The sequence below is a fragment of the Somniosus microcephalus genome, chromosome 2, assembly GCF_052327205.1.
Source record: "Somniosus microcephalus isolate GS21.2 chromosome 2, FLI_Smic_1.0, whole genome shotgun sequence".
Classification (NCBI taxonomy): domain Eukaryota; kingdom Metazoa; phylum Chordata; class Chondrichthyes; order Squaliformes; family Somniosidae; genus Somniosus; species Somniosus microcephalus.
In genome coordinates this window covers 236,064,725-236,085,884 of record NC_140988.1, presented here as the reverse complement: position 1 = coordinate 236,085,884, position 21,160 = coordinate 236,064,725, and the positions used below count along the sequence as shown (strand labels likewise).

The window sequence follows — 21,160 nt, the reverse complement described above, 5'->3', positions numbered from 1 at the left end:
TGGCTTAACAGCTTGAACTTCCGTCCTGCTGAACCAGCAGTGCTGACTTTTACAAACAGCTGGACTGCCTTGGTAATTTTTCCTACTTTCCAACTGATTTGGCCCCCTTCGTAGGGCCCACATGCATGATCTGATAGAAGTGATAATGATTTAGATGGTTATCGTCTTCTGCTTCGTCTTTTTCTTTTCTGCTTCTTGGAGACTCTCGGGGCTCCCTTATCAGCTGCCAGCTGTAGCGCCACCATCTCCCTATGTTCCTTAGACTTTAAGTGCTTCATCCTGATTTCTGCACTTTGGGAGTTTTCATCACAAGCTGGGCAGACCAAGTCATCGTAATATTCCGTGTCACTCAACAGGTCATGGTAATATTCGGTGTCGTCCTGAGCTAGCCTAGCGAGAGGGCCTGCTACTTCTTCCTTACCCAACTGGACGTTAGCCGACTGTTGTTCCCTCCCTAGACATCTTTCCTGAAGAGACCTCTTCATGCGTTCATATTCATCCCGCTCTTCCTGGGTTTCCTGCCAATCCTTCACTAATGACCTCATTTGTGATTCCAATACTTCCCCTTCCATCGGGGATTGATTGATCGGGCTATTCAATCCTTCTACTGGAGCAGCTGTTTCAACATTCTGTAGTTCACATTGACGTGATTCAGCGTACTTTCGGCAGCCCCGTAAAATCTGTGTTGCAACCTCAACTATTCCCCAAACTTTTGAGAGCTCCGAACCCCTTCCCTTTGAAGATTGAAGCTCGTGTTCAAATGGTTCCCATTGCAGAGTCTTGTCTCTCAGCATATGAAGGAGTTGGCTGACCGTTAACTCTTCCACGGGGACCCTGTGGATCAGAGTCTTCTCCATTTCATCCACCTTTTCCTCCAATGCTTTCACCTTTTTTTCCTCTTGTACTTTGGCTTTAAGCGCTCGGAGAAGTTGCGCCTTGATGCTCTCTAGTTCATGTTCAGGGGCCATTCTTACAGTCTCTGTGTTTCTTACAGTTGCCTTTTCTTCCACTGAAAGAATTCCCAGTTGAATCTGTTCTTCAAGTTGTTGAACCTCGGTCATTGCCGCCTCATATTTGCCTTGGGTTTCCTTCAATATTTTTATGAGTTCTTGGACATCTTGACTTTCATGTTCTGCCATGTCTTTCACCTCTAATTTCTCATCTATGGATGGAACTTCTACCGATGAGTCTGTCTTGGCCTTGAGCTCATCAAAGATTTCCTGCAGCCTTTGGACTTCTTGCTCATGTTCAACCTTTAGTTGCTCATATGCTTCCACTGAAACTAGCTTTTCGGAGGTTGCCGAGTTAACCCCCTCCAGGATTGTAGCCTGGGCCTGTTCATACTGTTCCTTCAACTTCTCAAACTCTGCTTGTAAGGAGTCATAGAGAAGAACTGGAATAAAATCCTGGCTTCCTGAAGATTCCTCTTCATTTGCTTCTTTCTGCAAATATTCTAACTCCTGAACATCATAAGGGAGATGTGATCGGTGATTGGTCACGATGGCTCTATGGTCGCTCTCTGCTTGAGCTAGCTGCTTCTGTTGTCTTTCCAGATTCTCCCATTCGGTGTCATAGAACTTTTTCATTGTTTTCATCTCTTGTACGAGACGGTAACTCAATTGTTCTAATTGTTGTCGTAATTTGAAATAAAGTTGAGTCCGAGCTCAGTGTTCTTCCATCATGGATATGTCCTTAAACTGAACAGACTCAGAATTCTCTGTCAAACTATGTTGTCGTTGTTCGGTGGAGATCTGTTCTGAAACTTTGTTCTTCTCTGGAGCATAAGCCTTTCTGCATGCCTTCGTTTTTCCAACCTTAGTCGGCAAGTCCATTTTAGCCTTGTCTTTCATATTTGGGTTGGTCTTATCGTCATCCGATTCAGAATCTGAGCTGATTGTCTGCACCGAGTCCTCACTCGTTATGGCTTTTAGATAGTGCCATTCCATGTCTATTTTCTTGATCCACTCCCGTCCTAGAAGTGGTGGTCCTCCCTCAGGTAGTACGTATAAGTTCATTCTTGGGTGTTCTTTACCCCTATCTCTCACCTTGACTCTTATCTTTCCCATGGGGTATACTTTATGCCCCGTGTATGTCTGCAATACGAACTTGGTATCTCTTAAGGGTATATGTGAGAATAGCTGGTGGTAATCCCTTCGATTTATGACTGATAGAGCTGATCCAGTGTCCAACTCCATTTTCACTTGGACTCCAGCTATTTTTAGCATGACCCAGATAGTTTGTAGGTCAGCTTCCTTACTCACATTGTGAATTCTCAGACTACCCAGCTCCTGGCCGTTTGGGTCTGAGTCCGAATCCTGTTCGTCTGAACTCTTCTCAGCCACCTTGTGTACCTTGTTGTACTTTTCCTGTGATGGCTTCCTTTGGTTGTTGGTCCTTTGGTTGTTGGTCTTCTTCCCTGACCGGCATACCTTAGCTATGTGACCCAGTTTGCCACATTTCCTACATTCCTGGTTCTTAAACCAGCATTGGTTCTGGTCGTGTGTTGTCTTCCCACAACGATAACATTTTGTTGTTGTCGAGGTAATTTGATCCACACTGAGTGCCGCTGTCTTTAGCTGCATTTCCGCAGTTCCCTTCGCTGCAGCTTCGTGCGATGCTGCAATAAGGACAGCCCTGTCAAGTGTAAGGTCGTTCTCTTCGAGTAGTCGCTTTTGCGTTCCTTCCTTTGCCAATCCGCACACGAACTTGTCTCACAATGCCTCTGTCAGATTCCCTCCAAACTGGCAGTATTTCGCTAGTCTACGCAGTTCGACCAAGTATTCTGCGTTGCTTTCGTCTTTCCGTTGCGTTCTCGCATAGAATTTGAATCGTTCTGCCAACATCAACGGTGTGGGGTTCAAGTGATCCTTCAGCACAGCCACAATATCATCGAAAGTCTGATCCGCCGGTTTAGCCGGTGATAGTAGATGCTTCAAGAGCCCGTATGTCTTCGCGCCCATCGAGTTTAGCAAGGTTATAGCTTTGTCATCTTCTTCTATTTTATTGGCCTCACAATAGATCTCAATGCGTTCCACATACGTGGCCCAGTCTTCTACCTCGGAATTAAAATTGTTGATGTTACCACGCTTAGGCATCTTCCTCTCTTCCTGATAAACACCACGAATTATTTCTTTAAATTTTCTTTTTTTTTTCAAGATGGCGGTTCCCGCGAAAATGGCGGTTTCCCGCGCTTATCTTCTCTCCCCGCCCACTTCAATGGCGGTTTCCCGCTTCTGTCTTCTTCCCCGCCTAATGGCGGCTTCCCGCGTTTCTTCCCTGGCGGGAGGGGTACACTTTCCCCACGGGCGACGGCCGCTGGCTTTCAGGTTCACAGCCTGCGCGTCGGCTTCAGTGCTTTCCCTTTTCTCGGCAGGGCAACCGGCGCTGGGTACACCCCGTTGACGGCGAACAGTTTCAGCCGCTGGGCTGGCTCTCGCTCAGTTCCCCTTGCTCGGGCTCTGTCTCTCTCCCGCTCGCTCGGCTCTACCGGCGCTGGGTACACCCCGTTGATGGAGAACAGTTTCAGCCGCTGGACTGGCTCTCGCTCAGTCTCCCTTGGTCGGCTCTGCCTCTCCCGCTCGCTCGGCTCCCAATCGCGCCTCCCAGCCCTCTCGCAGTCCGGTGCTTCCCTCCCCAGCTGCGGCTGAGTTTATCTCTTCCCGCGCCTACATTCCCGGTCGCAGCGCTTCGTGGCTTCGGTCGCTGCCCGGCCTTTTTCGCTGGTCGCGGTCTAGCTGTCTCACGACGCCGTTGCGTCCCCCAGCCTGTCTGTACCGCGGCTTCCTTGCGCCACGCTGCCCCAGTCTCAGCGCCTCTGGACCCGACTTCTGTCCGGCTCCTTTCCCCCTCGACCGTGGTCGAGTGCACCGCCCTTATCCTCCGGTTATTCTTTTTACTTTCCCTTACTCACAGTCACCGTGGCCGCCTTGCTTCTCGTGCTGATCGGCTCACTCCTCACCGTGGCAGAAGGGACAGTCAGTGCCTGTTGCTGATGGAAGTCTTTGTCTCTAAATTCTTCCTCCTTTCTAGTTCTGCAGCCTCGAGTTTTCTCCCAGCAGAACGACGAGGGCGGTTGCCTCTTCTCGATGCTCGTTAACTGCTTCGGAAGTATTGTTGCCGCAGGGTACGATCGGACTCGTCGCCACTGTAAAGTCTGTGGGTTGTTTAGTTAATGAATACACAGACTCCAAGAGTAACTTAAAACAGGACTTTACTATTCGAAGGTCAGGGCGAATCTGCCCAATAAATCCTGACACAACACTTATATACTGGTGTGGTCACCGTCGGTATTACAGTATACAGAAGCCAAACAAAGTAGTGCCACACCTAAAATAGTTCTCTTAAAGGTGAACGGTTACATACAATAGTTCTCTTAAAGGTAGACGGGTACATACACTACAGATCCCATGACGATGATGTCAACACTCCGCACCCCTATGAAGATGACGCCCTACCTGGGACATCGAGGGATCTGCCAGCAGTGCTACCGGATCAACTCAGGGAGCCGAACGCTCCCCGTCGGATGGCCACCCGAAATCAGGACGCCGGACAATCTCCGGCTACGACCAAGGATGAGGCCAGCTCTGCGCCTGTGGGGACCCGCACCCTGAGCCATGATATTCCCAGGCCTCCAGAGGACGATCAAGACGACGAGGACTCTACCGACTTACCACTACGGGCCAAGCGACCCAGGAACCAGGACACGTGCCTTCCGGTCACAAGCAGAAAGCTAAATGACTACGGCTATTTTTGGTCTGCCTAGTCCCTTAAAGGAAGACTGGACTTCCAAACTTTTTAGGGAGGAAGAATGTCATAAATTGCAACTTCTACAAGAAGTAACTCAGGAAGTACTACTGAACGGCCAGCTGAGGGCGCCGTCCGAGGAGTATAAATACTCGGGCGTAGGCCCAACTTGGCCAGAGACAATCTGGAAACAGGAAGCTAGTGACCACTAACTAGACCTCCATGTTTTGTTACAAGTCGATTAAAGCCTTGCTTTATGTACAACCAAGTGTGTAGTGAGTTTATTACGTCAATAATGAAACATAGAAACATAGAAATGAAACATAGAAAGAATAGAATCATGGGCAATAGGTAATAGACAGAATGGTTGAAGATATATGAATTGATCATCTATCCCCCTGTCCCTAAAAAAGGGAATGTGTTAATTTGACCAAATTGAACACTGTCGTTTGTAAAATAAGAATGTGTTTGGCCACAGGATTTGCTGAGAATCCGAGTCAGTACACAGTAAGTTAACAAGAAGAAGTAAACTTAACAAAACTATTCAAGAGTTTGTGACTGTTGCTACAGTTCAATCGAAATTTTAACGCGGGTCAATTTGTTAACTATGTTCATTACCAAGTTTGCTTTAGTATTTTTGATCCCATACTGAGCCAACAATGAGTAAATTGTTAATAGATACATTTTTTTTCTCCTTGACTTAATATTAAACAAAACAATTTTTAATTAGGCAGATGAATATTGAATTTTGCTGAATGAATCCTGTTAATCTTTTGGTAATGGAACTAGGACAACTGGCTGATTGTTAGCAAATCCTTCTCAACAAGTCCATTGGGTGTTTGATTTTTTTTAAAAAGATTGTTGCTAAGGATTCCAGATTATTGATGTAATTATTAATTTTTTTCAATTAAGAGTTGACAGCATGATCAAATATCAATGTCTACTGATTCTTTTAGAGAACAAGATTACTTGAGGGACACGTGAGAATCAACATTTCTCTTTTGGAGGGGTAGGGAATAGAATTCATTACCATCGTCAGTGAATGAGAGGTCCTCCTTCAGGTAGACAGATTGTGCTTCAATTAAACTGTTATGACTTCATTGAACTCCCACATAGTTACATCATGCGTTTAATTTTACTTTATTTAAAACTGTTTATACAAGTGCGCATGCAAAAGTGACATAGAAACCCAATTAGCTGAGAAAATCTAAACTCCACTGTGGTTCTGTAAGTTGTTTTCAGAAAACAACTCTGCCTACAAAGTATGACAAAGTTAAAGTCTAGAAATCACTGTTGACACTATTAGCGTATGAACGTTTAATGCATCTATATTACATTCCACTCCTCTAAAGGAGGCGGTAACCTATATTTTAAACAGTTAGTACCTCTGTTGAAATAGTGGACAGAAAAATGTCATACAAGAGCAGTTAAGTGCCTGAATGCTAATATAACCAACAGTTATTACATGGCTCATATCACAAAATATGTAATATCCAAATAGAGATGTGCAGAACAATAGGCGCTTGGTTCACAGGTCCTTATCTAATCAGTGGATTAAAATCTTGTACCCTGCTTATACTGGTAATTGGAGGGATGCCAACAGCTGCTTAAATCTGATTTTGAGTTGCCAGTTAAAACTCACCAGACCCTTTGGGGGAAAAGTTCGAGTGGTTTGTACCACATGTTAGTGCCATAAGATGGCGCTAACATGCTGTTGACAGCTGCAATGACAGCTGATGCTGATTCCAGCGCCGCACGTCATATCGGTGTTGCAGCAAGACAAACGGCCTTCTGGTCAGGCTGTCTGTGACTGGCTCATCAGACTCCGATTCGCATGAATGAAACCCCAGATCCCCATAGCTCACCACATCCCCATCATATAATCCCTGTCTCACACCATATCACAGCGTCCTCCTGGGCAAAAAGGTGAACTGAGAGGCACCACAAAAGATTCCAAACACAATTAATAAATTTATCTATAAACATACCACACATATCACATGAATGCTAATAACCCTTGTGCCTTCCGTAGTTGAATTGCTATAATTGTATGTGAGATGTGGGTGTGAGTGTGCTTGTTAGAGATTGTTGGTGAGTGAGTGCTGGGGGTGTGGTGCATTGAGCAGTGTATGAAACTTGTGGTACAGTTGGTGGTATGTGAATTTGTTGAAGCCTTCAATCACCCTATCACCCTGACCACCTGTATGAGCTCGTTAAACTTCTTCCTGCACTGGGTGTGGGTCCTGGGGACCACAGTGCTGCCCGTGACATGGTGTGCCACCTCCCTCCACATAGTCTGGCAGACTTGTGGTGAGGGCCTCCTGCCAGTTGGGAAGTACAGGACCGCCCGCCTTCTCTCCACCGCTAAAACCAATGCCTCCAAAGCTTCTGTGGAAAACCTCCGGACTCTCTCCCTGGGGTAGAGATCTGCCATTAGGATTTGTAAATAAGTGCTCCTTCGCTTTTTCCTTCTTATGGTTGTTGAGGCAGCTGCACACCCAACAATGCTGAGAATGAGGTGCTGCAGCATCAATGAACCTCCACTTTAAGTAGTGAAAAAAGACTGTGGCAATCATTATTTGCATTTAGACTACCCCCGATATAGGTCCATCTTTTCAGTGTAATGCCATGAGCTTTTAGACTAGAATCATGACTGCAATCATTTTAACGAGGAGGACGAATTTTGCATGCAGCCTAGACGATTTTCAACTGGCGCTACTTAACCATTTTTAGTCTAAACACTGCCCATTTCGTGGCTATAACGAATTTCTAGCCTATCACTCCTGATTAGATACAACAGTTCTTTCAAGTAATTCAGACTAACCTGATATTGTACCATGTCGCTCGTAACACAATGGGGCAGAAATTCGGATCGGGGGCTTGCCGCGCGTGCAAGCCCCCGATCTGCACTTACCCGACGCGCCTGCCGTTCACCTCCAGGGACGCCTGGAATTCCTTTTTGAAAGAGAAGAATCCCGGGCAGCGTTTGACGTCACGCCGCCCAGGAGTGCAGCCAGCGCGAAGCCTGGAGCGCGCTGTGCAACTGAGACACGCCCCTTGAGGTCTCAGTTTAATAGGACACGCCCCCAATGTTTCTCACAAGCTGCAAAGCATTTTTACATGCAGAGCAGCATTTTAAATAGGTTTTTGGTATTTTTATGAAGCTTTTGGTAACTTTTATAAACTTTTAAAAACGTTTACATTATTTTGAAGAATCTGAAGTCGTTTTAAACAGAATTAAAGCAATTTAAAGACTTTTAAAAGCCCTGAAATAATTTTTTTCATTCCATTTATTTATTTAGCAACGTCGTCGTCATACGTGTCTTCACACTGTTCCCTTTGGGGAACTGTATGAAGTGGTGGAAGGATTTATGGCCGTGATTAACGCTCCTTCCGTGACCGTAACCATCTTTGTACCAGCCATTAGGGTGGTTAGTCCTATGGCGGGACGGTTTTACGGGCTCCCACAAGCTATACGAGGAGGGGGGGCCACCCACACCCACGGACGCAAATATCCCACTGGATGTCAACCCAGAATTTAGAGCCGGAGCTCCGACTCCACTTGCCGGGACTGTCTGGAGCGGGGTTCGAAACCCTACCCCGTCTGGCCCAGCGGCAGGGATCCTACCGCTACGCCAAAGGCCCACTCCGATTAGCAACGTGAAATGGCTGGAATGAGCACAATTCATGGCATTAAAATAACTCACAATTGAACTGATGATGACCTCAGCAATCTCCTCAACGAGGTGGAGGCGCAGCGCCTGCTCATCATTGGTAATGAGAAGTCCAAGGCGCCGCAAAAAGGACAGATGATAGCTTGGTCTTTCAAGTGGCAGCATAGGGCTCCAGTCACGGGGAGGGAAAAGGCGCAGGAAACGTATGGGTGTCACCTTTTGCGCGGAGTGGGCCTTTTGCGTAGCGGTAAGCATCCCCGCCGCTGGGCCAGAAGGAGTAGGGTTTCGAACCCCGCTCCAGACAGTCCCGGCAAGTGGAGTCGGAGCTCCAACTATAAATTCTGGGTGGACAGCCAACGGGATACTTGCGTCCGCGGGTGTGGGTGGGCCCCCCCCTCAGATGGGTTGTGGAAGCCCGTAAAACCCTCACGCCATAGGACTAACCACCCTAATGGCTGGTATGAAGATGGTTATGGTCACGGAAGGAGCATTAACGTGGCCAGAAATCCTTCCACCACTTCATACAGTTCCCGAAAGGGAACAGTGTGAGGATACGTACGACGATGACCTCTTGCGCAATGCACCTCCTTGGACCCTCAGTCGCAGATGCGAGGGGGCAAATCGTGCAATTGTTAATTTTTTCATTTTATTGACATGTAAAATTTTGGCCCAGTAATTCCGTTCCAAACGCGTGAGTACGGTCGGGGTACGCGCGCGTCTGGCCGGAGGAAATGCCGGTTTTCAGCATGCACAGCGCATGCGGGGAAAACCATCATTTCCTGTCCTCTGAACGAAGGGGTTCAGAGGCAGAACGCGTGCGACTGCACAGGCAGCGCGTGCGCAGTAAAATTCACCGGTTTCATTCATGCTTTCAGTGAGGTTAAGTCCTTACAACTTACACATGAAAAAAGCATGAGTACAGTTGCTCCAGAGGCTGCGGAGGAAGATATATTTTATCGTGGAGCTTCTGAAAGGCAATATTTTTGTTTGGGAAAGGGAGGAAAGTTATTTTAAGAAATGCTGAGGTAAGTTTTAAAGTTTATTTTTGTTTTTTAAAACGGGTTTCCAGTACTGTAGGTGGAAGGAGCAATTGTGGCTATGTGAATTGAATTTGCTGTGTTTATTAAATGTGAAAATGACTCCCAACATTTTTAAGAAAGAAACTTTTCATCAGTAATATATTCTTTTAAGTAATTATGTATGTATGTCTGTATATATTCCTTTGCGTACATGTATGTATGTATATATTCCTTTACTTATGTGTATGAATGTATGTATTTAATTATGACTTTCAGAGAAAGTAACTTATTGGCCTCTCCCCTTTGTGTTCGTCATGCATAGTTACCCACCAAACTATTTACATCGCCTCATATTCTCACTGACAATCTGCAGCTGGTAGTACATGAAGTCAGTAAATCAAAGCACATTTTCAATAATTAGTTTAAACAGCTTAATTATTTGGAAATTACCCCTTGACCTAATTAATTTACTACATGGCAACACAGAGTTATCTTTACATAAGAGATCCAGAGCAAAGATTTGTACAGCAGGAGGTAAAACTTATAAATAAGGCTCCCCCGTTGGTTCAGTTGGTGAAAACAGAGTGTAACTGAGTGTAGAGACGAGGATGGTCCCACATTCAATTCCTGGTCAGTACTGAGCTAGCTGATTTCAGCCTGGGTGGCAGTAGGGATGCTACAGTTGCCATCAATGCCTCTGGGATAGGGAGAGGACAATGAGAGATACCAGGGGACATCAATGCTCATGGAACATTATTACGCATAAACACCACCAATGAGCAATCTCATCTAAGCACAATCTCACACCAAGGGCTACTGATGAGCGTTTTAGTTGGAACAGTAATTTATGCCAAAAGTTGGCCTGGCTGCATCATGGATGTAATCATGTCAATCTTTCAAGTCCGGAATGGCTGTGGGACCTCAGGGGAATCAGGAAAATAGGTAAATAAGGATTTAAACTGACAATCTATAAAATATCAATATTCTTGCTAAGGTTGTGTGTTCCATTTCCATGATAGAAAAGAAGGTAGTAATAAAATTAATGGAATAGACCAGCTTGGCCATACTAGGGTCTTCTATGCTCTTTGTGAGTTTTGTTTACTTAATGCTGTCATATGAAAAGATGGATAAGACATTAATTGGCATCTTAATTGTTGTAAATTATCAGTTCTCCCTACTCACAGTAGCATTCCAATGGGAATCTAGCTCCTATTTGCATTTAATATTGGGAACCTCTCCCTTTCTGCAGGATTGGGGTGTGGATGATGTTTTAAATGGGATAGCATTTGCTCATATCCTGCTCTGGATGCTGTTGCAATATAATGGCCCAGAAATTTGGGTCCCCACGTGTGAGTACGCGCTGAGTACTCGCGTGTAGGCCCAACGAAAGTGCCGGTTTCGTGCATGCACTGCACATGCGCGGGAAACCGGAACTTCCATTCCCTTGAAAGAAGGGGTTCAGAGGTGGAATGCGTGCGCCGGAGAGGCAGCGCGTGCGCATTGAACTTACATTTTTTTCCCAGGTTTCTCCGGGAGGGTAAGTCTCCAGGGGTTACACATGTAAAAAGCAGGCACAAGGCCTGCTTTTAACAAGGTAAGTGGTGAATTAAAATTATAACATTTTTTCCACAGGTTTATTATTTTTAAATACTTTAAAGAAAGGTAAGTTTATTTTTAGCCCTGTTAGAAAATGTAATTAATTTTTTCAAAAATTTAAATTATTGTTTAAAATAGTTATTTTATGTAATTTATAGTTATTTTAAAAATGTGATGTTTTTCTAAATTTATTTGAAGTTTTAGTGATGTTTTGGGGCTTATAGTATTTATAGTTTTGACAGCTCTTCCTGTCAATTTTATGAACGGGCATTCCCTGCTACCATTGGCTCTCCATGGCCCGCGTGATCCCCGGGGACGCATCGAACTAACTGCGCCCCTGGGATATGCAAGCACTGCGCGCCGGCAGTTGGAGCAGGCCCAGGATCGGAATCCCACATGGGCCCACAGCTCAACGGCCAGCATGCTAGGTAAGTGCAGGTCGGAGGCTTGCACCCGTGGGAAGCCTCCGACCCGAATTTCTGGGCCACAGATGTTCCTGTTGCTCTTTGCTATTAGACGATCATTTTTATAGTTGTTGTGTTTGCTTATATTTTCTGTTAAGTAAAAGCTAATTTCATTGGGTTTTTTTAAGGAAGTATTGAGATTGCCAACAAAGCAAGAAAGAAACAACTTGCATTTGTATAGCAACTTTCGTGAACTCAGGACATCCCAAAGTGCTTCATAGCCAATGAAGTACTTTTTGAAGTGTAGTCACTGTTGTAGGGAGCTGCACAGTCAATTTATGCACAGCAAGGTCCCACAAACAGCAATGAGGTAAATGACAAATTAATTTATTTTAGTGATGTTGGTTGAGGGATAAATGTTGGCCAAGACACTGGGAGAACTTTCCTGCTCTTCTTCGAATAGTGTAAAAAATACAAACTTGCAATAACTAAACCAAAATTCGGATAAATCCAGTCATTTGGTTTTATTTTGCACATTGTTAGGGAGAAATGGCATACCCTACATACATTATACTAAAATAACATTAAAAAAATGATCTGTTCTTCTTCCAAAGGATCCGTCTATGCCAATGGTGAGACCATCAGAGTATCCTCGATTTACATTTGTGAAGATAGGGAGCTTGGAACAAGGAGGCATTTTCGTAAGTTTTAATTACATAGGCCTGGAAGGGCTGACTTTTCAGCTTCCATTGTCTATCTGTCTATCAATGTCTATAAATGGTTATATATTAAGGAAATAATTTGTTCAGCTTCTTCTCCCTCCCCACAAGGTCGCCTTTGGCGGTGTCCAAGGTTCCCTCCTTGGCCCCATCCTCTTCTGCATTTACGTATTGTCCTTTGGTGACATCATGTATAGGCATGAGCCAGTTTTCATGTGTATGCTGCTGACACACAGCTCTACCGCTCCACTACCCTGAAACACCTTGGTGTTGTCAGAATACTTGCCCCAGATTTTCTTCAGGGGTTCTGCCAGACACCCGGTTTAACGCTAGCAGCAGCAAAAGCAGTAGGGACCGTGTTGTGCCAGATCCCTGCTGATTCTGAGATTTCCAGGTTGGCCTTGTAATTATTTAACACTTATCTATATTAAGCTTCGTTTGTGACATAGTCGTCCAGTTACCTAAAATGAAAATCCTAATCCTTTTGAATCTCTCATTGTTTGCACTACTTTGATATAATTTGCAAACATAGAGATTTTGCTTACAATAGGATTATTTAAGTTTACGTATTACTCCTCTTAATTCAAAGTGGCTTATTTCAAATTATCAGATAATTCAATTTTATTTAGCATTAAATTGTGACTTTACTGTATTATTTACAGAACTTGATTCAAATTAGGTACAAAAAAAATTAGTGTGTACTGTAAAATTACTTTGAATTATTAGGAATAGACGAAACTACAAAAATGATAGAGGCCCTAAAACTGACACTGAGGTTGCCCTTATGCTGGCTTGTAACTCCATAATAACCTTGCAATGCTAATAATAAAGCACACTCTATCTATCAGACTGTTGAGAACTGCAGTACTTGGCTGCAGAACACAGGTCATTTTGAATTCCAGTCAATACTAGTATTTCAATTCAGTTTATTATCTTACTGAGGAAGTTATGAGATTGCTTATATTTTTGTTAAGTTTATTTGAGTCACTGAGCTATTACAAAGTCATATCACCTCTGAAAATCATCAAAATGTGTGCTTTTGATGTAGCAATGGAACATAGGAACAAGAGTAGGCCATTCAGCCCTTTGAGCCTGTTCCGCCATTCAATTACATCATTATGATCTGCATTTTAACTCCATTTACCCACCTTGGTTCCGTAACCCTTAATACCCTTGCCTAACAAAAATCTAACAACCTCAGTTTTAAAATTTTCACTTGACCGAGCTTAATCAGATTTTTGGAGGAGAGAGTTCCAGATTGCCACTGCCCTTTGTATGAAGAAGTGCTTCCTGACAGTTTTGGAAAGGGATTTAGCTTCATTAATTTTCATTAAGTCATCCACACACTAGGTAATATGTTCCCTTTGTCAAATCAACAATTCATTAGGTTTTTCATCATTGCTACTTCATTGGTTTTCAATGTTATGCTCATAAGAACATAAGAAGTAGGAGCAGGAGTAGGCCATATGGCCCCTCGGGCCTGCTCCGCCATTCAACAGGATCATGGCTGATCCGAATCTAGATTCACGTCCACTTCCCTGCCCTCTCCCCGTAACCCCTAATTCCCTTATCTGCTAGGAAACTGTCTATCTCCGATTTAAATTTATTTAATGTTGCAGCTTCCTCAGCTCTCTGGGGTAGCAAATTCCATAGATTTACTACCCTCTGAGTGAAGAAGTGTCTCCTCATCTCAGTTTTGAAAGGGCAGCCCCTTATTCTAAGATTATGCCCCCTAGTTCTAGTCTCACCCATCAGTGGAAACATCCTCACCACATCCACCCGATCAAGCCTCCTCACAATCTTATATGTTTCGATAAGATCACCTCTCATTCTTCTGAACTCCAATGAGTAGAGGCCCAACCTACTCAACCTTTCCTCATACGTCAACCCCCTCATCTCCGAAATCAACCAAGTGAACCTTCTCTGAACCGCCTCGAGAGCAAGTATATCTTTTCTTAAATATGGAAACCAAAACTGCATGCAGTATTCCAGGTGCGACCTCACCAATACCTTGTATAACTGCAGCAAGACTTCCCTGTTTTTATACTCCATCCCCCTTGCAATGAAAGCCAAGATTCCATTGACCTTCCTGATCACCTGCTGCACCTGCATACTAACTTTTTGTGTTTCATGCACCAGGACCCCCAGATCCCTTCGTACTGTAGCACTTTGCAGTTTCTCTCCATTTAGATAATAACTTGCTCTTTGATTTTTTCTGCCAAAATGCATAACCTCACACTTTCCAATATTATATTTCATCTGCCAAATCTCTGCCCACTCACTTAGCCTGTCTATGTCCTTTTGCAGGTTTTTTATGTCCTCCTCACTCACTGCTTTCCCTCCCATCTTTGTATCGTCGGCAAACTTGGATATGTTGCACTCGGTCCCTTCCTCCAAATCGTTAATATAGATTGTAAAGAGTTGGGGTCCCAGCACTGACCCCTGTGGAACACCACTAGTTACTGATTGCCAGCCTGAGAACGAACCATTTATCCCAACTCTTTGTTTTCTGTTAGATAGCCAATCTTCCACCCATTCCAGTATATTACCCCCAATCCCGTGATTTTTTATCTTGATCAGTAATCTTTTGTGTGGAACCTTGTCAAATGCCTTTTGGAAGTCCAAATACACTACATTCACTGGTTCCCCTTTATCCACCCTGTATGTTACGTTCTCAAAGAATTCGAGCAAATTTGTCAAACATGACTTCCCCTTCATAAAACCATGCTGACTCTGTCCTATTAAATTATATTTATCCAAATGCTCTGTTACTGTTTCCTTAATAATGGACTCCAACATTTTGCCAACCACAGATGTTAGGCTAACTGGTCTATAGTTTCCAGCTTTTAATCTACTTCCCTTCTTAAATAAGGGCGTTACATTAGCAGTTTTCCAATCTGCCGGGACCTTTCCTGAGTCCAGGGAGTTTTGGAAAATAATCACCAATGCATCCACAATCCCTACCGCCACTTATCTCAAGACCCTAGGATGTAGGCCATCAGGTCCGGGGGATTTATCCGCCTTAAGTCCCATTATTTTACTGAGAACCATCTCCTTAGTGATATTAATCGTGTTTAGCTCCTCCCCCCGCCATTGCCCCCTGTTTGTCCAGTGTTGGAATATTTTTAGTGTCCTCTACTGTAAAGACTGATACAAAATATTTGTTCAGCGTCTTTGCCATCTCCATGTTCCCCACTACTAGTTTCCCGGTCTCATCCTCTAAGGGACCAACGTTCACTTTAGCCACCCTTTTTCTTTTTATATAGCTGTAGAAACTCTTGCTATCTGTTTTTATATTTTTTGCTAGTTTACTTTCATAATCTATCTTCCCTTTCTTAATTAATCTTTTAGTTATTGTTTGCTGGCTTTTAAATGCTTCCCAATCTTCTATCCTCCCACTAGATTTGGCTACTTTATATGCCCTTGTTTTCAGTCGGATACTATCCTTTATTACTTTACTAAGCCATGGATGGCTGTCTTTTCTTTTACTCCCCTTTTTCCTCAGTGGAATATATTTATCTTGAAAGATGTGAAATATCTCCTTGAATGTAGACCACTGCTCTTGTACCGTCTTACACTTTAATCTTTTTTCCCAGTCCACTTTAGTCAATTCTACTCTCATACCTTCATAGTCTCCTTTATGTAAGCTCAGTACGCTGGTTTGAGATGCAACTCTCTCAGCCTCAAACTGAATTTGGAATTCAACCATATTATGGTTACTCATTCCAAGGGGATCCTTTACTAGGACATTTTTTATTAATCCTGTCATTACACAGGACCAGATCTAAGATTGCCTGCCCCCTGGTTGGTTCAGTTACATACTGCTCAAGGAACCCGTCCCTAATGCACTCTATGAACTCTTCCTCAAGGCTGCCATGCCCAATTTGATTAGTCCAGTCAATATGAAAGTTAAAATCCCCCATGATTATAGCTGTTCCCTTATTACAAGCCCGAACTATTTCCTGATTTATACTCCGACCAACAGAGTTGCAACTGTTAGGAGGCCTATAGACTATGCCCACTAGTGACTTTTTCCCCTTATTATTCCTTATCTCCACCCAAACTGTTTCACTATCCTGATCCTTTGACCCAATATCATTTCTGACTATTGCAGTGATTCCATCCTTGATTAACATAGCAACCCCACCTCCCTTTCCTTCCTGTCTGTCCTTCCTAATTGTCAAATACCCTTGTATGTTTAGTTCCCAGTCATGATCATCTTGCAGCCATGTTTCCGTAATGGCCACCAGATCATACCCATGCGTAGTTATTTGTACCATCAACTCATCTATTTTGTTACGAATGCTGCGTGCATTCAGATAAAGAACTTTCAAATATGTTTTCTGACAATTTATTCCTGCTTTTACCCCTTTTACTACTTTACCTTTATCATTATACATTCTGTCCCTTCCTGACACGCTCTGGTTTTTAATTTCCCCACTGCTACCTTGCTCTATTGCCTTCTACACTGTCATTTTTCATAGGTCTTATTTTTTTCTGTATACAAAACATTTATATTCAGCTTTCAGGTTTATGTGCAATGCTATAATGCTCCATTTCTTCAGTGAGGCATCAACGTGAGTTTATATTCAGATCCAACTTCATATTGGATTATTTAAATACATATTGCTACATGTATCAGAGTCTTATATAATTCATTACATTCATTCAAACAAAATGTTTTCATTTTGAAAGCATCATATCGGTAGATGTGAGATATTCTTATAAATCGTGCAGTTGGCAGGAGCTTGTTTACATTTACAGCGCAGAAACAGGCCATGCCAATGTTTATGCTCCACAGGAGCCTCCTCCCACCCTTCTTCATTTAACCCCATCAACATATCCTTCTATTCCTTTCTCCCTCGTGTTTATCTAGTTTCCCCTTAAATGCATCTATGCTTGTCGCCTCAACTACTCCTTGTGGTAGCAAGATCCACATTCTAACTACTATCTGGGTATAGCAGTTTCTCGTGAATTTCTGACCCATTTATCCCAACTCTCTGTTTTCTGTTAGTTAGCCAATTCTCTATCCATGCTAATATATTACCCCCAACCCTATGAGCTCTTATCTTGTGCTGTAACCTTTTATGTGGCGCCTTATCGAATGCCTTCTGGAAATCCAAATACAGTACACAACATCTACTGGTTCCCCTTTATCCACCCTGCTCATTACATCCTCAAAGAACTCCAGAAAATTTGTCAAACATGATTTTCCTTTCATGTTGGCTTTTATTGCTAGGGGGATAGAATATAAAAACAGGGAGGTATTGCTGCAGTTATACAAGGTATTGGTGAGACCGCACCTGGAATACTGCATACAGTTTGGTGTCCATACTTAAGAAAAGACATACTTGCTCTCGAGTCAGTACAAAGAAGGTTCACTCGGTTAATCCCGGGGATGAGGGGGTGGTCATATGAGGCGAGGTTGAGTAGATTGAAACTCTACTCATTGGAGTTCAGAAGAATGAGAGGCGATCTTATTGAAACACATAAGATTGTGAAGGGGCTTGATCCAAAGATGTGCGGGTTAGGTTGATTGGCTATGATAAATTGACCCTTAGTGTTAGGGGGGATTAAATACGTGGGGTTACGGGGATAGGGTGGGGTATGTGTTGGTGTAGGGGTTACGGGGATCGGGTGGGATATGTGTCGGTGCAGGCTCGATGGGCCGAAATGGCCTCTATCTGCACTGTGGGGTTTCTGTGATTTCTGTGATTTCTGTGATTGGGTGGATGCGGCGAGAATGTTCCCAATGATGGGTGAAACTAGAACTAGGGGGCATAATCTTAGAATAAGGGGCTGCTCTTTCAAAACTGAGATGAGGAGAAACTTCTTCACTCAGAGGGTGGTAGGTTTGTGGAATTTGCTGCCCCAGAAAGCTGTGGAAGCTACATCATTAAATAAATTTAAAACAGAAATAGATAGTTTCCTAGAAGTAAAGGGAATTAAGGGTTACGGGGAGCGGGCAGGAAATTGGACATGAGTCTAGGTTCGGAATGGTCATGGCCCTGTGGGTAGTGGAGCGGGCCCAGGGGCCGTGTAGCCTGGTTCTGCTCCTATTTCTTGTGTTCTAATTCTGTGTTAGATTTCAGGAGATGGTTTTATTCCTGTTCCTGGCTGGGGTGGAGATCGCCTTTACAGAAGGTAAGTACTGTAGAAAATATAGGGACAGAGTAATCTCCTGGACGAGTTTCGATCGCCTAGATGGGTCGGAAAGGAATTTCCCAGATTTTTTCTCCCAAATTGGCCATTGGGTTTTTTATCTGGTTTTTCGCCTCTCCCGGGAGATCACATGGGTTCGGGTGGGATGGAGAGTGATAGAAGATTTGAGGTTAGGATCAGATCAGCCATGATCTTATTGAATGGTGGAGCAGGCTTGAGGGGCCGATTGGCCTACTCCTGCTCCTATTTCTTATGTTCTTATGTTTATGTTCTTAAAACCATGCTGATTCTGCTTGACTATATTATGATTTTCTAAATGTCCTGCTATCACTTCTTTAATGATGGACTCCAGCATTTTCCCAATGACAGATGTTAGGCTAACTGGTCTATAGTGCCTGCTTTTTGTCTCCCTCCTTTCTTAAATAGGGGCATTACATTTTCAGTTTTCCAATCTGCTGGGACCTCTCCAGAATTCAGGGAATTTTGGTAGATTACAACCAATGCATCCACTATCTCTGCAGCCACCTCTTTTAAGATCCTAGGATGCAAGCCATGGGATCCAGGGGACTTGTCCACCTCTAGTCCCATTAATTTGCCTAGTACTTTTTCTCTAGTGATAGTGATTGTTTTAAGTTCCCCGCCCCCCCATCCCAATAGCCCCTTGATTATCCATTATTGGGATGCTTTTAGTGTCTTCTACTGTGAATATTGTGTTGTATCAGTTAGTTCCCCTCCAGACTTTGTTTAGTAAACACCTATGAAACCAACTCCTGTCTTCAGTGTCTCTATCAACACACAGACACAACAGTGGCGACGAATTGGAAACGGACTTACCTGCAATTCGGCAGCACCTCAAGGACATCGATTCCTCTGGCATCCAAAGTTGAAGAAAAATCAAGAAAAAGAAAAAGCTGTGGTTTCACCAGCTAGCCAAGCTGGTGGCAGGTACTACAGTAATCCTTCCTGGGCGTCGGGCTGGGGCTCCAGCGGCTGGCTCTACAGCTGGGCCAAGCAGTGAAAGCGGAGGCAAGCAGTAACAGACAGGGAGGGAGCACTCGGGAGACGGCCGGCGCTGCAAGCAGGTCGGCGTTCAGACCTAGAGAGAGAGTCCGGCGGGAACGAGTCTCCAGCTGTAAATAAATAAATAAAAAGAACGGAAACCGCGGGAAACAGCGTTGTCATCGGCAGCAGCGGCGGGGAAGCGCGGGAAGCGCCATATCTTTTCTGCAGAAAAGAAAGAAAAGCACGGGAAGCGCCATTTTATTTCTAGGATGCCTAAGTCTGGCAATATTGATGCTTTTGATAACGAGATAGAGGATTGGACCACATATGTGGAAAGAGTGGAGGTATATTGCACTGCAAATGGAATAGAAGATGAAAAAAAAGCTTCAGTACTGCTAAATCTAATGGGCGCAAAGACATACGGGCTGTTATGAAATTTAATCACTCCAGCCAAACCAAAGGACAAGAATTTTAAAGAAATTGTTGATACCCTACAGGAGCACTTAAACCCAACACCGCTGCTGATAGCGGAACGATTCAAATTCTTCAAGAGAAATCAACACAAGAATGAAAGTAACGCTGATTACCTCACCGAATTAAGAAAGCTATCAAAGTACTGCCAATTCGGGGCAGGACTAGCAGATTATCTTCGAGACAAATTCGTCTGCGGTCTCTTAAGTGAAGGAACACAGAAAAAGCTGCTTTCTGAAAAAGATTTAACACTGGACAAGGCTTTCAGTATGGCTGTATCATACGAAGCAGCCGCAAGAGGGGCTGCAGAGATACAACAAAAGACACAGGACTTCGGCACCCATGAAATGACACAGGGTTTCGAGAGGTGTTATCGCTGCGGCAGATCCACCCATGACCAGAGGGACTGCTGGTTCAAGGACAAAGCATGCAGGCAATGCGGAAAGATTGGACACATTGCACGGGTATGCCGATCTGGACAAAAAAAATCCACAGACAGGAAAAAAAAATCAATAAAGAAAAGTACAGAAAGGTACAAATGATGACGGACAGTAGCTCCGAAGACCAGAAGAGCGATAACGACTCCGAAAACAAGAGACTAAGCTGTCTTAAATTACATAATGTAATTGCCAAAGATGATTACCAGACCATTTGGGTTACCCTCACGATAGCAGGGTCCCCAGTTAAAATGGAGCTAGATACAGGATCAGCTCTGACAGTCATAAATCGACGGGATTACGAGCGGCTATTTCCGCATATACCTTTAAAAGACACATCCATTATCTTGAAAACATATACGGGGCAGAAAGTATACCCCAAAGGAAAAATAAGGGTGCCTGTTGTATACAACGGCAAGGAAATACAAAAGTTGTATTTATACATTCTACAAGATGGTGGTCATAGAAACATAGAAACATAGAGATAGGAACAGGAGTAGGCCATTCGGCCCTTCGAGCCTGCTCCGCCATTCAATGAGATCATGGCTGATCTTCCTCTGAGATCTTAGCTGATCTTACCAGTTCAGTACCCCGTCCCCGCCTTTTCTCCGTAACCCTTAATCCCCTTAGCCTTCAGAAATATATCCAATTCTCTCTTGAAAATATTTATTGAATTAGCCTTCACAGCCCTCTGTGGCAGGGAATTCCACAGGCTCACCACTCTTTGAGTGAAGAAATTCTTCCTCATCTCTGTTTTAAATGATTTGCCCGCTATTTTTAGACTGTGGCCCCTGGTTCTGTGCTCCCCTGCCATTGGAAACATTCTCTCTGAATTCAGCCTGTCCAGGCCTGCCATAATTTTATATGTTTCGATGAGATCCCCTCTCAATCTTCTAAACTCCAGTGAGTACAAGCCCAAACTATTCAATCTCT

The 21,160-nt window shown here is 43.8% G+C and overlaps 1 protein-coding gene across 2 annotated transcripts in view; it reads left to right on the top strand.

Annotated features, from left to right (window-relative positions):
* The window catches only part of LOC147123290 (uncharacterized), a 277,352-nt gene that overhangs the window by 225,130 nt on the left and 31,062 nt on the right, over positions 1–21,160 (top strand). For both annotated transcript variants that reach the window (XM_085970222.1, XM_085970227.1), the window contains one exon: positions 12,051–12,137. In XM_085970222.1, coding sequence (XP_085826348.1) covers positions 12,051–12,137 — 87 coding nt within the window. The remainder of the gene's footprint in view (positions 1–12,050; positions 12,138–21,160) is intronic.